This window comes from Malania oleifera, chromosome 7 (assembly GCF_029873635.1).
Source record: "Malania oleifera isolate guangnan ecotype guangnan chromosome 7, ASM2987363v1, whole genome shotgun sequence".
Taxonomy (NCBI): domain Eukaryota; kingdom Viridiplantae; phylum Streptophyta; class Magnoliopsida; order Santalales; family Ximeniaceae; genus Malania; species Malania oleifera.
This window is the reverse complement of record NC_080423.1, coordinates 105627241-105644225: the sequence shown is the minus strand read 5'-3', so window position 1 is coordinate 105644225 and position 16985 is coordinate 105627241. Positions and strand designations below refer to the sequence as shown.

The window sequence follows — 16985 nt, the reverse complement described above, 5'->3', positions numbered from 1 at the left end:
TTCATCCCAAATTCAGGGTAAGGTTAAGTAAAATTTGGTTTAGTAGCAGTTATAGGAAATGATATAGACAGAGAAATATTGATATTCTGTTTTGGCGAATGTTGTTTTTAGGGTGTTGAGTGGAGAACCCTGCGGGTGTAGGACTCGTTACAGTAAGGAGACTTTAGCAGAAATCAAGTAAGGGAAATATGCTATGCTAGACAGTTTTAGAGTAATTTTCAGTATGAAATGTATATTTTACCAGATTATTATTCACAGTAGAAATTAATACAATTTATCCATTATGTATAATATGTTTTAAATTACTTTATGGCTTGAGAATATAGATATAGTACAGACATGTTTTACAGTATTTTTCTGAATTATGTTTTACAGAATATACAGACAGTGGATATGTTTTATAGTAATTACAGAATACCATGATTATATAGTTGATACAGATATAGTTTACAGTACCATGACATACAGTTTTACAGTTTATTTCAGAAAATACAGTTGATACAGATACAATTTATCACGGCGTCATGATTTATACAGTTATTACAAAATCATGGAAAAACATATAGTTATATACAAAAATGTATTATATAGTATCAAACCTTGTTGGACCATTACAATTTACAGAGCACGATACCGTTGCTACATACAGTATATAGAGTGCAACCACCTATTCAGATAATACATGGTATAACAGTCGATCGTATAGAGCCCACGAGTGGATAGGCTCCCCATCAGATATGGGTTGAGGAGGGCTGATCAGACTGATGGAGTATAGTGGTTTATCCTGGTCGGCCAGTTAGGGTAGATCCCGCCTACGAGCCGCACAACCCTGTCATGAGGGATTAAATCATGACACATAGTTATCCACAGGGAAGTTTTCAGTTATTACTATGTTTATATAGATTTACAGAGACAAATATATATATATATTATAGAAGTATTTTGAGTAGAAACCTAAAGTACAGATATGTTAAGCAACAGGGAAAAGGAGATGGTTTATATTATTGATATTGTAGTTACAGATTTAGTGATACATGATTATATAGTAATAGATTTTCACAGTATTGTAACTCAATTACCACACACTAGTAATAGCATATTTCGTCTTACTGAGCGTTGACTCGTCCCGTTACTTTAACATTTTTCAAGTGATCCAAGTAGGTGAGCAAATCAAACTCGCAGATAGGGGGGGCTCAGTATTGTCCTGACAGTAGAGTGAGTATTTTGGGAGTATTTTTGTGTAGTCCTAGCCAGTTGAGGGTATTTTTGGATAACAGTCATATATGTATATTTTTAGGAAACATTTTAGTACTCTGGTATTGTATATAATTATATATGGTTATGTTTATTTAATTTTCACTTCTCGCTGCTTAGGTTGATGGTTGAGTTTAATCTAATTTGGTATCAGAGCATTATAAATGTTATAGTATATAAAAAAAAAAAAAAATCCCAAGTTAAATAGCAGGTCGTTACAAATCTACTAGGACTTGTTTAACGCAAAGTTATAGCATGATGTTTGTTGAATTGAGTTAGAGATCCCTTTACAATAACTATTACATGTATTTATACTATTTTCAGGTTAAACCTATACTAAATTTACGATTATAAGTATTAATAGACCCTGATAACCAAGGACATTTGTAAAATATTTAAAGTTTAACCATAATCTATGAATTTTTTATAACATTAAAGGTCAAATTTATTATAATTTACATGCTTGTCCACTGCTTATTCACATCGTTACTTGCTATTGGCCGAACTTTACCTGATGAATTAGGTGATGAAGAATACGTGTTCTCCAATGTTTTAAAAGGCTTAATCGAGCTTCAAGGCAAGACATGTCTAAAATGCTTCGAGGCTTAATCTAAAACACCGAATTCCAAAAAGGCTAATACATTACACACCGAGGCTTATGCATTTGTACAAAAGGCACGCCTTTTGCGCCTTGTTACTTGAGGCTTACACATTTTGTGTATGTATTTCTCAAGTAAGATTTGGTTTGAAAATATTAACTCCATGTCTATATAACATTAACAAGGAGTGTTATGATATGAGTTGATTTCTAAAACTCATGAACCTCAACCTTTCCAAAGCAATTTAGTTGTATTTTTTATCTTGAAAAATAATTTGAACTTTGTATTACTATAACTATAATTTGAACTTTGTATTACTATAACTATCTCTTGTCATGCTTTGCATAATGAATTTAACTTAGCAATTTTTTTGAATCACCAACAAGTAGTTTGCAAATTATATTTGGTTTTTTCCCCACTATATTTGTGATTTTCTTGTTTTTTTCTTTATTTTAAAAATATGTAATTTATTTATGTATTTTAATTTAAAAATAAAATCTCAAAAAGCTTATGCCCCAATACCTTTAGACTTATGCCTTGCCTCTTAAGGGTTAGAGCGTCTCTTCTTACGCCTTCATCTTTAAAAACATTAGCATTTTCTATTGTCTAAGTAGTTTTTTTTATAAATTTTTGTCTCCTAGGTGATAAGTAATTCGATCTCTTAAGCGATTTGTCCCTCGTTTGCAGTGTTTAGCTTAGATATTTTCTATGTGGTTCTCCACTTAATCACTTTAGTAATTGAGTGACATGTGCTTCACCTTACCTAAATGACTTTAATTTTTTAGACGACTATCTTAGTTGAATGATCACCATTACTTCTGAAAATGTGCACAAGGAAAACGCATTTAGTAATGAAGTTAGGATAAATTACCCCATAGTGAGTTTCCCATAACCTCTTCAATACAACATATATATATTTTAAATATATATAATGTGTATTTGTATAATATATTATATATTTATTAAATGTCATTTTAGTCCAATTAACAATGTTCATTGAATAGATCAACCAAAATTGTTCCAATAACTAAAAAAATTAAAAAATTACTCATGATACATATAGTGTGTTCATCACGATATTCACAAAAAGTTATTCATGATTAATACATATATCTACTCATGACTAATGCATATATTTTTAGTTATTTTTCAGTACCTATTTTTTAACATTTTTAAAACATCTTGCAAAAAATTTAAATCAATAAAAAAATTATTATTTTCTAATCAACAATTTACAATAATTTTTTATATTAAAATAAAGAGTAAAAATCTGAGATAAAATATTTTTTTTTTTCAATTTAAAATGGCGACTTCTAAATCCAAACGACGCCGTATAATGGAGCAATACGCCAATACCTACGTTTTTATAATGCCAGTCCCTGTTCGCTTTCCCGAGTTTGCTCCGACGGCTCTCTCTCTCTCTCAATGGGGAAGAAAACGAAGAAGCCCGGGAGAGGCAAAGAGAAAACAGAGAGAAAAACAGCTAAAGCAGAGGAAAAGCGAGCTCGTAGGGAAACCAAGAAGATATCCGAAGAAGACGATATCGACGCTATTTTGGTAATCCGTTCACTCACTCATTTCAAGCTTGATACTCGCCTCAGAGCCTTTTGTTTATAGTGAGATTTTTCCAATAGCATGCGATCATTTTTGGGTAGTACTATTGTTTAAGTACCGTAATCATCTCTTGAACGACGCGTTGATTAGACAAAAAGAAAGATTCTTCATTTATCACATTAATTTTTGTTTGTCAATTCAATGCTCGTTCCCTGGAACTGGAATGAATCGAGCATTTTTAGTTAAGTGTGTAAGAAATATTTATATTATTTTATAAATATTCCTGATTCACATTTCACCTTTATTTTATGATTTCAATAACCACATTAAGTGATAGTTGTGATTGTTTATATTCCACATTAAGTGAATTTAATGATTATTTATCAAATGAGTGCATGAATTAATAGTCTTATTAGTAAAAAAGTTATAAACTCTTCATATTTGTTCATGAAACTAATGAGGGAGCTCAAAAGTCATAAGAGTTATGTGAAAGGTCTCTAGTCTTGTCTATAAAAGGGTCTGTGTATCCCATCAAGTCTAAGGTAAAGATTAGAAGACATTTCATAAAATTAGAGTTCTTTTTTTTAGAGATTGAAGTAACTCTTAGTAGTATATTTACAAGTCAAGCATAATGGATGGAGGTATAAATTTTTTCGCTGCTCATGTTTTTTAACATGTTATTCTGTTTGATATTCTTTTATTTGGTATCAGAGCCAAGCCTCTTAGCCTATGCTTGATTTGTAATATTGATTCTATTTGGAGTTGTTTTGGGCCTAAAGTTTTTTTTTTTCACCCAAGAATTCCTAATCAATCATGGAAGTCAATATAAATGTTATGTGACTTGATTTAAAATTTCGGGAGTAGTCGTAGCATCCCAATAAAGTAAATCAATTTAAAAGTTACTGCCACAATATGGTTATTGATATTAAAAATTGTAATTAAGTTATGAAGTCAGCGACTCGGCCCTATAGGGAAGTTGTTGATTTTATAATTTATTTATCATGAGAAAGTAAATTTATCAATGTGATGAGGTTGCCCTAATGCCCTTAGGATAATAGGTAACTCTTTGTCAATTAAATTTATTTGTCTTACTAGTAAATTCATGCTTTTTGCAACCTTGGCCCATAGGAAGGTGAAGTTTACTATATAAAGTTTTAATATTTTATTTCATAGCATTAAAGTCATTTTTTGGTTTTGCGGTTTTTTCTTTAGTTAATAGTGCACAACATGTTCCAATGCTTGAAGATAATAATTTTTTTGACTGTAAGGATTCCCTTATAGTTACTCTTGGGTACATGGATCTTGATTATGCACTTCGGGAAGTGAAACCACCTATCCCTAAGGATAGTGACACACAAGAAGTATTTGATAAGCATGCATGGTGGGAGCAAATCAATCGTTGTCTAATGCTCATAAAGTCCCGTATGGGAAAGAGTTTTAGAAATGCGATTGGTGAGCATGAACATGTTAAATTTTTTTTAAGGCAATCGAAGATTAGTTTGTCAGTTCTGACAAAGCTCTTGCTAGTACCCTAATGAAGAAATTCACTAGCAAAACTTTTAACAACTCTAAAAGTGTTCGTGATCACATCATGAAGATGAGGCACGTAGCGGTTGGATTAAAATTCTTAAAGATAGAGATTGAAGAACCATTTTTGGTTCACTTCATTTTGAACTCGCTTCCACCAGAGTATGGACATTTCAAAATTTCATACAACACTCATAAAGAAAATTGGACAATAACGGGACTCATGACCATGTGTGTTCAAAAAGGAAGAGAGGTTGAAGCATGACAAACCAGAAAGTGTTCACTTGGTGGTTCATGCAAAGTCAAAAACCAAAAAGGGCAAATTTGACCAAGGAAATAAGAAACAAAATTTGTCAATAAAGAAAAATGTCGATAAGGCATTTAAATGTTTCTTTTGTCACAAGAAGGGTCATATGAAGAAGGATTGCCTGAAATACAAGAAATGGTTAGAAAAGAAAGGTAAACTCTTATCTCTAGTATGTCATGAATCTTTTTTTTGTAGAAGCTCCTAAAAATTCTTGGTGGATTGATTTTGGTTCTACAATCCATATTGTTAATACCCTGCAGGGATTTCTCAACCTAATGAAGCCAACGGAAAATGAGCGATTTGTCTATTAAGGAAATAAAGGACAATCCTTGGTCGTGGGTGTTGGGAAATTTAGAATAATTTTGCGATAGTGATTTGCTTTAGATTTAAATAATGTATTTTATATACCAGAATTTTTCACGAAACTTGATTTTTGTTTCGAGGTTGGCTGTAATGGGTTATGGTTTCTTATTTGAAAATTTTGTTACTATACTTAAAAATAAATTTCCTATTGGTACTGGTATTTTAGTTGAAAATCTTTTCAAGCTTGACTTAGATCCTAATTTTGAGCAAAATTATTTATTTTTGAATGTTACTGTTGGGATTAAAAGGAACCTTTTAGATGAAAGTTCCTCTTTATTATGGCATAAGAGATTGGGATATATCTTTTTAGAGAGGATTAAGAGATTAGTAAATGAAGGAATCCTAAAAACTCTTGATTTTACTGATTATGAGACTTGTGTGAACTGCATAAAGGGCAAGTAGACCAACAAGATATCTAAAGGTTCAAGAAGGAGCTTAGACATTCTTGAACTCATACATACGGATGTCTGTGGACCATTCTCCACTCCTTGCCTAAATGGTCAGAGATTTTTTATTTTGTTTATTGATGACTATTTTAGGTTTATGTATCTCTATCTTTTGAATGAAAAATCTGAAGCACTAGATGCTTTCAAGACTTATAAGACAAAAGTAGAGAAACAAAGGGAAAAGCAAATCAAGGTTGTAAGATCTGACAGGGGAGGAGAATATTATGGTAGGTACATAGAAAATGGACAAATGATTGGTATATGATAACTAAGGTGTAGTTCCAAGAGGGGGGTGAATTGGGTTTAAAAATTTCTTTTAAATCTTTTTATGAATTCTTAAACTCTTTTAATTCTTTCAATGAATTCTTAACTTTTTGTTGATTTAGCAATCACACAAAAACTTAGTTATTTTTATTCAATCCACAACCACACAATTAAACAAAAACTTAATTAACCGATCAAACAACCACAATGTGTTCAATCAAGATATACTATATAATTCCTTTGGAAATTCTCAGCTTGGTTGTATGTAGCCCTATGAAGAATGAATTTGGTCTTTCTATATGATAAACAATATAACATTCACACTCTTTCCAAATTTCATATTTCAAATAAACCTTCAGTTAATAGGTTTTGGAGTGTTGACCAATCAACGTATTCCCTTATGGTTTCTGCAAATTATTGATCAACCAACGTACTCCCTTTTGGTTTCCGTAAGTCCCAAAAACAAATTAAATTTCAGCTTATTTAAAATCCAAACCACGTAGTTCTTATGATTAGGAAATTTAAATCATCCACGCAGTTAATGTATTTGCTGAAATATAAAAGAGAGTAAGGGAAAGAAAAGGAGACCAAGGTTTTTACGAGGTTCAGCTTATCCCTAGCCTACGTCCTCGCCTTAGGCAAACCACCTAAGGATTCCACTATACCTGTTCCTTTCTGGGCGGAACAAAACCATTTACAAATCCCTCTTTTTCGGGTAGAGATACTTTTCCAAGCGATACCCTACGCTTAGGCACTCCTTCAATAGGTTAGAGTAATCACCTCTCCAAGCGATACTTTTATAATTTATAACTTTAGAAAACATATTTCAAGGTCTTTAAAAAATGGTTTCTTTGATTTTGATTTGTCCTAAAGAGCTTCAACCATTTTATATCGAGTCTTATTTGAAGTACTTACATCAAGACTCTCTTAATGACTCTAAATCTTTCAGCTCTTGGAATCTTCATACTTTTCTTTTGCTTTGAGTCCTTTCTTTGAGTTTTAAACAAACTTTAAGCTTCAATCCTTCAAGCTTTTATAAAATATGTCAATCTTTGAGCTTTAACATCCATTTAGCTTGAGCCACTTGTTTGCATATTTCCATTGAGCTATCTAAGTTTTGATTCCTAAAATATATCAACTTGAAAGCATATCAAATTACCTTGATTTATTATCATCAAAATAAGAGTTGTAAACCTTGTTAGGCCAATAGTCTATTTGCGCAATTCCTTGAGCAAGAAGGTATCGTTGCTCAATACAGTATGCCAGGCACACCTCAACAAAATGGTGTATTTGAAAGAAGGAATCGCACCCTTATGGACATGGTAAGGAGTATGATTGCTCATTCCAGTTTACCACTAACCTTGTGGAGTAAAGCGCTAAAAACTGCTGTGTATATATTAAATCGTGTTCCATCCAAGGCTGTTCCCAAGAAAACTTTTGAAAATTGGTATGGATGGAAACCTAGTTTGAATCATACACACATATGAGGTTGTCCTGTTGAGGCAAGGATTTATAATCCTCATATAAAGAAACTTGATCCTAGGATAATTAGTGGGTTTTTCATTGGGTATGTGCTAAACTCTAAAGGTTTTAGGTTTTATTGTCCATCTCAGAGTCCAAGAGTTGTTAAAGCAAGAAATGCAAGGCTTTTTGAGGATTGTGAACCTAGTGAAAGTGATCTTTCTCGAACTATTAAGTTTGGAGAGACACGTGAACACGCTGTTGGGGGTCATTTGGTTGAATTGAGTCAAAATCGACCGCAAGGTCATCAAGAACAACCATTACCAGTACATAATGTTCACGTATAAGAGGTTCAACCCATAACAAGTAAATTGTTACAATCAGATTCTACTGGATTATTACCTAATGAGGAAGTAGTAGTTAGGAAATCCTCAAGAATTAGGAAACCTGCAATTTCAGATGATTATGTTGTATACTTGATGGAGTTTGATTTTGATGTTGGACCTAAAAAGATCCAATCACGTTTTCACAAGCCATGAGTGCAGATAAATCTACACTGTGACTAGATGCCATGAAAGAAGAGTTGGAATCCATGCATAAGAACCAAGTTTGGGATCTTGTCGAATTACCAGATGGGAAGGCAACTATCGGCTGTAAATGGGTCTTTAAGACCAAGCGCGATGCTTCTGGTAATGCCGAACGATATAAGGTTAGATTGGTTGCTAAGGGTTTCACTCAAAAGGAAGACATTGATTATCATGAAACCTTCTCTCTGGTCTTGCAGAAGGATTCATTTAGGATAATCATGGCTTTGGTAGCTAATTTTGATTTAGAGTTACACCAAATGGATGTGAAAACAACATTCTTTAATGGGGATCTTGATGAAGAAGTATACATGAGGCAGCCTGAGGGTTTTAGTGATGATAGTCATAAAGTTTGCAAGCTAAAGAAGTCAATCTATGGTTTGAAACAGGTTTCCCGCCAATGGTATTTAAAGTTTCAAGAGGTTATCATCTCATGTGGTTTTGATGAGAACATTGTGGATCAATGTATATACCTTAAGGAGAGTGGGAGTAAGTTAGTTTTCTTGGTCCTGTATGTAGATGACATTCTACTTGTGAGTAATGATTTGGGTTTGCTATATGAGACTAAGTTGTTTCTCTCTCGAAATTTTGAAATGAAGGATTTGGGTGAAGCCTCTTATTTCATTGGCATAGAGATTCACAGAGATAGACAATAAAGAATTTTGGGTTTGTCTTAAAAGGTTTACATTGAAAAGGTTTTAGAGAGGTTTGGTATGAAAAACTGCAAGTCCTCAGTAGCTCCTATAGTCAAAGGTGTTAAACTTCGAAAAGACCAGTCACCCCAACATGCATTGGAAATGGAGCAGATGAAAGACATTCCTTATGCATCTGCTGTGGGAAGTTTAATGTATGCTTAGGTTTGCACTAGACCTAACATAAGCTTTGTCGTTGAATTGTTGGGTCGCTACCAGAGTAACCTAGGATTCCAACATTGGGTAGTTGCAAAGAAGGTGATGCAATATTTGCAAGGAACCAAGGATTACATGTTGACTTACAGACACACTGATTTTTTGGAAGTAATCGGGTTTTTAGATTCAAATTTTGCCGGTTGTGTAGACAGCAAAAAGTCAACCTCTGGATGTATCTTTCTTCTTGCTAAAGGAGCTATATCCTAGAGGAGTGTGAAATAGAAAATTATTGCTACGTCTACTATGGAGGCAGAATTTATAGCCTGCAATGAAGCATCAACACAGGCCTTATGGTTAAAGATTTTTATCAATGGTCTCAAAATTGTTGATTCTATAGAAAGACCGATAAAGATTCTTTGTGATAATTCTGCTACAGCCTACAGTGTTCTTTTCTAAAAACAATAAAAGTGGAAGTAGAAGCAAGCAGTGTGAGAAAGTATAACAAGAAAAAATTAGTTACAATTGAACACACCACTACAGACTTGATGATTGCGGATCCAATGATCAAAGGTTTATCGTTTATGCAGTTTAAGGGTCATGTGGATAATATGGGCCTTTGTGGCATTTAGTTTTTTTCTTTTCTTGTATTTGTTGACATTTTGTCACACAGAGAGTTATTTTGATGAATGATTCAATATTACGCGTATAAAGATAAATTCATCATATCCATCGGGATATTAAGGTTGGACCTGAATGTCGTTGAACATTCATAAAGTTTTTTCTAAAGTACTTAGGGAGTATTATGCATTGTAACACATAAAAGAGAATGCTTGATAAATAAAGCGCTACCGCTATGGTTCCTTGTGTAGTATGACTTAAGTGAGTGGGAGCAATCACTATAAAGATTATGTGCATGCAATTAAAGTTATATCATGACTCATTTAGATAAAGAATCTGTGTTATGTGAACCAGGTGGGAGATTGTAAGAAATATTTATATTATTTTATAAATATTCCCTTAAAGTGATTCACATTTCACCTTTATTTTATGGTTCCAATAACCACATTAAGTGATAGTTGTGATTGTTTACGTTCCACATTAAGTGCACTTGGTGGTTATTTATCCAATGAGTGCATGAATTAATAGTCTTATTAGTGATAAAGTTACAAACTCTTCATATTTGTTCCTTGATGGATGGAACTAATGAGGGAGCTCAAAAGTCATAAGAGTTATGTGAAGGGTCCCTAGTCTTGCCTATAAAAGGGCCTGTGTATTCCATCAATCTATCCCATCAAGTCTAATGTAAAGACTAGAAGACACTTCATAAAATTATAGTTCTCTTTTCTAGAGGTTGAAGTAGCTCTTCGTAGTATATTTACAAGTCAAGCACAATGGATGGAGCTACAAATTTTTCCGCTGCTCATGTTTTTTAACATGTTATTCTGTTTGTTATTCTTTCAAAGTGTACATTGTAATATAGTGATGATTTTCTTACTTTATTTATTTATTGTTGGAAATTTAAAAGCACGATGATGTGTTTGATTCCACAGTTGAGCATACAAAAAGAGGAAGCTAAGAAGAAGGAGGTTCATGTTGAGGAAAATGTCCCTGCGCCATCTCCTCGATCAAACTGTTCGGTATTGTCACTAACGGTTGTATTTTGATCAATTTTCTGTTAATGAGCTGGTGACCATAGTGCAATTTCTGATACTTGATAGTTTATTTGGTGGCTGTGTTTAAAATTCTGTAGCTCAACATTAATCCATTGAAAGAGACAGAATTGATCCTCTATGGGGGTGAATTTTACAATGGTACCAAGGTTAGGTTTTCTGTGATCATTAATTGGAGGTTTGCTGTATGAGAAAGGCTTTGGGAATGTTATATTTACTCATGTAGACCTTGTGGAGCTGGGTTGATGCAGACATTTGTGTACGGTGATCTTTATCGATGTGATGTTGAAAAGAAGGAGTGGAAATTGATATCAAGTCCAAATAGTCCACCACCACGAAGTGCTCATCAAGCAGTGGCCTGGAAGAATTATCTGTACATATTTGGTAGACTGGCACATTTATCTTCAATTCCTAATATACACGTGCTTAACTTTAATATATTTATGGATAGGGCTGGTTTTGCTTTAAGTCCCTAATAATAGGATTGCTTTTATTTACCTTTAGGTGGAGAGTTTACATCCCCAAATCAAGAGCGGTTCCATCATTACAAGGTGCGATAGTGCTTTTTTTTCTTAAGTAGCATAGTGTAATATTTTTGAGCATATCTGTTCTTGACATTAGCATTGTCTTATGAATCTTCTGATCTCAGGACTTTTGGGTCTTGGACCTGAAAACAAATCAGTGGGAACAGCTAAATCTAAAGGGATGTCCAAGTCCACGGTCAGGTCATCGGATGGTAAATTCAATTTTCTTTCAATTTGGAGGTTCTTTAGTGAGCATTGTTGGCATATGAAACCCCAACCATAAGGAGATCTTTCTTTTCATTTAGTTTCTTCCCCCTCCCTCCCCAACCTGTTTACACTTATGTCCTTGGAAACACAGACTGTTAGACTGGAAATGGAAAACAAAACAGTGTGAGTATTGATACAATGTTGAGCTACCATTTATCCTTGTACTGGTTTCTCCTCTTTGTGTGTATGAGAAATCATTATTTTTACCTTTGTGTTTTTTTTGTTGGAGTTTATGGTTCTATTTTTGAAACCATAAAAGTTTGCCATTATGCTCTAGCACGTGCATGTGTGTGCTTGTAAACACCTAGGGATGTTTGTAATCATCTGTTACTGAAATGCATTTTTTTTGTTTTTATGTCTCGTCAATTTTTGAATGTTGTTGTGTCCAACTTTCTTATCTAAGACTTTCTTCCAGTTTTATTTAATTCTCAGCATTGGTGTACGCGCTACTATGAAGGTTATGGCACATTTAGATAGAAACACCATTTAGTGCTCATCTTATATGTTATTTTTCTCTTTTTCCCTTCAAATGTGTTACAGGTTTTATACAAGCACAAGATTATTGTTTTTGGTGGCTTCTATGACACCCTTAGAGAAGTGAGGTTGTTGTTTGTGTCTTTATCAAACAATGTTAAAGGTTTCATAATCATTAACCTTGTTCTTGTGTTGATTATTTATAGCTTTTGCATGTAACTTCCTTATCCTAGTTTAATATGGGGGTGAGGGTTTGTTAGTTCCTTTTATTTTACCATATATTGTTGCATATATGCTATTTTTGAAATGTTTATACACCCAGTTTTCCTTTTAACTGCTTGGCATTAGTTTGTTGGGACCCCACTCTTTTGAATTGAAACAAATTGAATTTGAAATGTTATAACCCTTATTTTTAACTCTTTAGGGGCACACATGGTTCTTCCTAGTGGTTAGTTATTTTGTTTTGAAGGAATGAATGGTGCCATTTAGAATTATTATTGTAGTGGTTTGTTGGGTTGGAATCGATTTACCTTAATTAGCCTTGTGTGAATTTGTTTGATTTTGTTTTAGACCTTCTTGTGGGAGTAATTTAGTATCATTTACTATAGACCCATCATGGTACACCCCTCTGCATGCGGGAGCTTTGTTTACCAGCTGCTCTTATTAGTTATAGAGGTTAACAACATTTGACACAATTGGAGTTATATGACTATAGAAGCAATAAAAGTCCCTGTATCAATGTTTATGAATTAAAAATTTCCCCTTATTTTAGGCAGGAACATTTTGGATCTCTTCTCCCTTTTAACAAGTTATATCATTTATTATTTGAAAGAAATCAATTGCCGCACTGCATTGAGTTGTTTGATTAATTTGTGAGTCTATAAATTTTATGCAGAGTTGTTTAGTATGAAAATAAAAATAAAAATTCAGGATTGTGTAATTTGTTTTGCTGTTTCAATGCTTTCAGGGCAATAGCATATGCACAAATAATCATAACTATTTGGATGATAGTTTAATTATGTACACCCAATAAGTATTGAGGAAAGGGCATGCAATCCATTTAGATAAGATTCAAGAGCCCCCTATCTAATTAGGGGCTGTTTGGTATCATTTCTTATTTATGTTTTCTGTTTTATCATTTTTGTATAATGAAGAAACAAATTATGAGAACAAGTTTGTTTATATTGCTAGTTTGCTATTGATTTTCCATTGCTTTTGGAAAAAATTGAGGACTAGATTTTATGATTTTTAGTTTTTCTTGCAACATGTTGGTACAAATATGTTAATATTGAGAATTAAATTTTTTTTTAAATTTTGTCCTAGTTTTATTACTATTAATTGGAACAGGTTGCTGATTTTTGGCTATTATCTTTTTTCTTATTTTTAGTTTTCTTTTCTAGTTTTATTTTTCCATAATTTTTTACGGTGATACCAAATGGTCCAAATTTTATGCAATGGCATAATCAATTTTCTTGTTACACTCTTTTTTCTCTCTCCATTTTTTTTAATAAAAAATCAATTTATGTTGCTTAAAATATATTAAAACTTGACATTTCCCTTCAAATTTGAATTTATCAAATAGAATGGAGTGTTGAATGTGGTCTAACATCAAAGAATCAATTGTTTTATTTCTTGTAATGGCTTATCTCTTTGCCATTGACAGTTGGTCTTACTATTCTTTATTTCAATTTTTGCAGGTATTTCAATGATCTGCATGTATTTGACCTGGATCAATTCAAGGTGATTATATGTGGCTCTGACTCTAGTTGGCTATAGTGATACATATATTATCTGTTAAGCTTCAAAATTTTCTTTTGCTTAAATTAGTGCAATATTGCATTTCAGTGGCAAGAAATAAAACCTAGACCTGGATCTATGTGGCCAAGTGCTCGAAGTGGTTTTCAACTTTTTGTTTACCAAGATGAGGTTAGTTTAATAGAAGTGCACCATACTAGGGTAGATGTGGAAATATTCTTTTATTCTTTGTTTGGATTGTGCTCATTTTCTACTTTGCTTGGAAATATTCTTTGCTTGCTACTTTAGTTGTTGCTCATTTACAATATTTGTTGCGAAATCCAGGCATGGCTGATGGCTATGGATTAGTTTTGGTTTTAAAGATTTATAGAAGGAAAAAGGTGTTTTTGTAATTATTGGTTGAGTTAATAGAATAGTTAATGGCAATATCTCTAGCTTCTTATTTTCCATTTAGAGTAAACTAATGGATTCTTACTGTAAAGATTGGAAAATATTCAGATATGCTCGCTACAAGTTTTCTTGTTGAAAAGGCCACACTGTTTAGTTTATCCTATCTCAAACTAACATTAAAGATCCTACTTAAATGAGGAAAACGCTTTCTACAAATTTCAACCAGAGAAAAGTAAAAGACTTTCTTGTGAGTGAACAAGATAAAAATTAAGCCGAGAATAAGAATAAAACCGTAAACAACTTCTCATTGTGGCACAAAATGACTCTAATCTATTAAAAACTGCTAGGATACTCTTGAATATGGAAAATTTGAATTTCAGATTACCATAGACCCATTGTGGTCTGCCCCTTCCCCGGACCCCACATACTCGGGAGCTTTGTGCACCGGGCTGCCCTTTTAGATTACTCAGAACCGAAGGATGCTAAGATCACACAACCATTTCACAGAAAATACAACATTGACATGGTACCTGTGGTGGAACCAAAATAGCTTTAAAAGTGTTGCCTTTGTGAATTATTAAGGGTCATTGTTACTTAAAGTGGACATTAGTTCTATCTAGCCATAGTCACATGATGCAGATGTAGGATTGTAATGAGGTTTTAGGGATCAAGATGTAGACTAGCATAGGTTAGACGCTACTATCTAGGAAGTGTCTCACTGTCTATGAAACAAGAATATACTCCTACATTGTGCAGATGAATCTTTTTTATAAGTAATAAATTCAAATTTCTGCTTCGTAAAGAAAATATTTTGGCCATAACAGCCATTAAATTTTAAATTAAAAATTTATTATATAAGCAGGAATTAGTAAAAATGTATTACTAGGAGTATGCTTATTAAATTTAAAACAAGTATACAGTCAAATATAGTCTAGTTTAAATAAGGTAATAGGAATTAAGGTTAGAATATGACATTAAATGAGTAATTATGCTGACAGTTAAAACATCACATTATTGGAGGAAATGTTATTTATTTATTTATTGATAATAAAAGAAAGTATATTAGATATAGAAAGAGAAATTACAACAAAAGAGGACAAGAAGTCCACCCCATAAAAACAAAATAAAACAAAGAAAAAATAAAATGAAAAAAATAAAATAAAGTAAAAAATAAAAAATTATTAATTAAACAAAGTACCCCCTCTCCAATCCTTTTCCTTCATAATTCACTAGACACTTCAAGTTAGCTAACTCCTTTTGACCCCTTTTAGCTCTATTTTTACACCCATCAAAACGCACTTCATTTCCCCTAGGATCACAAAGCTGTAAATCCAATTTATCCATGAGATCTTGAACCTCTAAACCCTTCCTTGAAATCTCCTTCACTGGTGTTGGTAAAATACCATCCTTGTGTTCCATCTCATTAACCAAATCATCATTTTCAAATATAGAGACCCCCCCCCCCCAATCCTTCCAAAGGGGATGGATGTACATATGATAAGTCCCCTAAAATTTCACAGGGATCAGAAACACACATTGTTCGCTAATTTCATCCAATAGTACACCCCCACCACAATCGACTCACTAAGTCCATTGCTTTCATTATCTGATAAATCCCTCCATTTCTTTACCTCATTCCTTTGCTAACCCTATCACAAGAATTTCTTGTCTTTTTCTTAGGATTTATGTCTTCCACAATACCTAACTCTCCTAAATTCCTCATTATAATCTTCGGCACAACCTTAGAAGAGTGGTTTCTCTTATCTTGGAACAATTTTTTCATTTCCACGCCCATCTATGCAAACTTCCGACGAGTATAAACCTTGGGACCCTGAAATCCCTTTGCCATAATGGCTGAGGCATCAGATAACCTACACAAAACACCATTACCATCATAAACCTTTGCTGCAGCATCCTCTTGCTCCTGTGCAAAACCAGAATCCTCAACCATTTTAACAATTTTAATTATTTCCTTATTTTTGTGAAACTTTTCCGAATCGAGCTGCTGGTTTCCTGTAATTGCTCCATGATATGATCTGTTCCACAATTGGAGAGAGATTTTGCCCTTCATTTACAGATGGGTGACAATCCTTCTTCCCTATATTCTCCAATTGTGTATTGGGGCTTGAAAATGGGGCATCTTGGGCCTCCCCATTATGATTGGCCCAATCCTCCTTTCCCTTAGGCTGGCTATCCAAAAAGGGCCCTGAAAATCTTGGGCTTACCCCTTATGAATGGCTCAATCGTCCTTTCCGTTAAACTGGCCATCTGAGATAGGGTCCTGCAAATTATGGGCCTGATCGATTAATAAGCCTATTTTATATGAAAATGAAGCCCTCCTTTTTCCATTAACTTCTCTAGGTCCAATACAATAACCAATTGGCCCAGTCCATATTTTTTATCTTCCTCTTCCCCTACTGTAACCCTGGTCACTTCAACTGGAGCTGAACCATTGTCCAACACCCTAGCCGCCATTGCAGTATCAGCACGCCCTGCTGCCTGAGCAATATGAACATGCACCTTTAGCTGGAAATCTTCTAGTGTCGGTTCCCCTGCAATCTTCAGCTTGAGCTCAGCCCTCTCGAATGCACATATCATCTATCTCATTTGCAACATCCTGTTTACCTTCTTGGAACTTGCTTTCACGGCTTTCTTCACCTTCCTTCCCTTCCATCACCACTTGACTCCACGATCTGGG

General features: G+C 33.6%; 1 protein-coding gene across 2 annotated transcripts in view; it reads left to right on the top strand.

Moving 5' to 3' along the window:
- The first annotated feature begins 3244 nt into the window (after positions 1-3244).
- Positions 3245-16985, top strand: part of LOC131159477 (uncharacterized) — a 49189-nt gene continuing 35448 nt past the window's right edge. Inside the window, exons 1-9 of one of the 2 annotated variants that reach the window (XM_058114415.1) lie at positions 3245-3410; positions 10758-10844; positions 10958-11026; positions 11129-11261; positions 11382-11428; positions 11527-11613; positions 12209-12270; positions 13840-13882; positions 13988-14068. In XM_058114415.1, coding sequence (XP_057970398.1) covers positions 3279-3410; positions 10758-10844; positions 10958-11026; positions 11129-11261; positions 11382-11428; positions 11527-11613; positions 12209-12270; positions 13840-13882; positions 13988-14068 — 741 coding nt within the window. In that variant the 5' untranslated portion in view covers positions 3245-3278. The remainder of the gene's footprint in view (positions 3411-10757; positions 10845-10957; positions 11027-11128; positions 11262-11381; positions 11429-11526; positions 11614-12208; positions 12271-13839; positions 13883-13987; positions 14069-16985) is intronic. The other variant, XM_058114416.1, reaches the window with a different exon arrangement.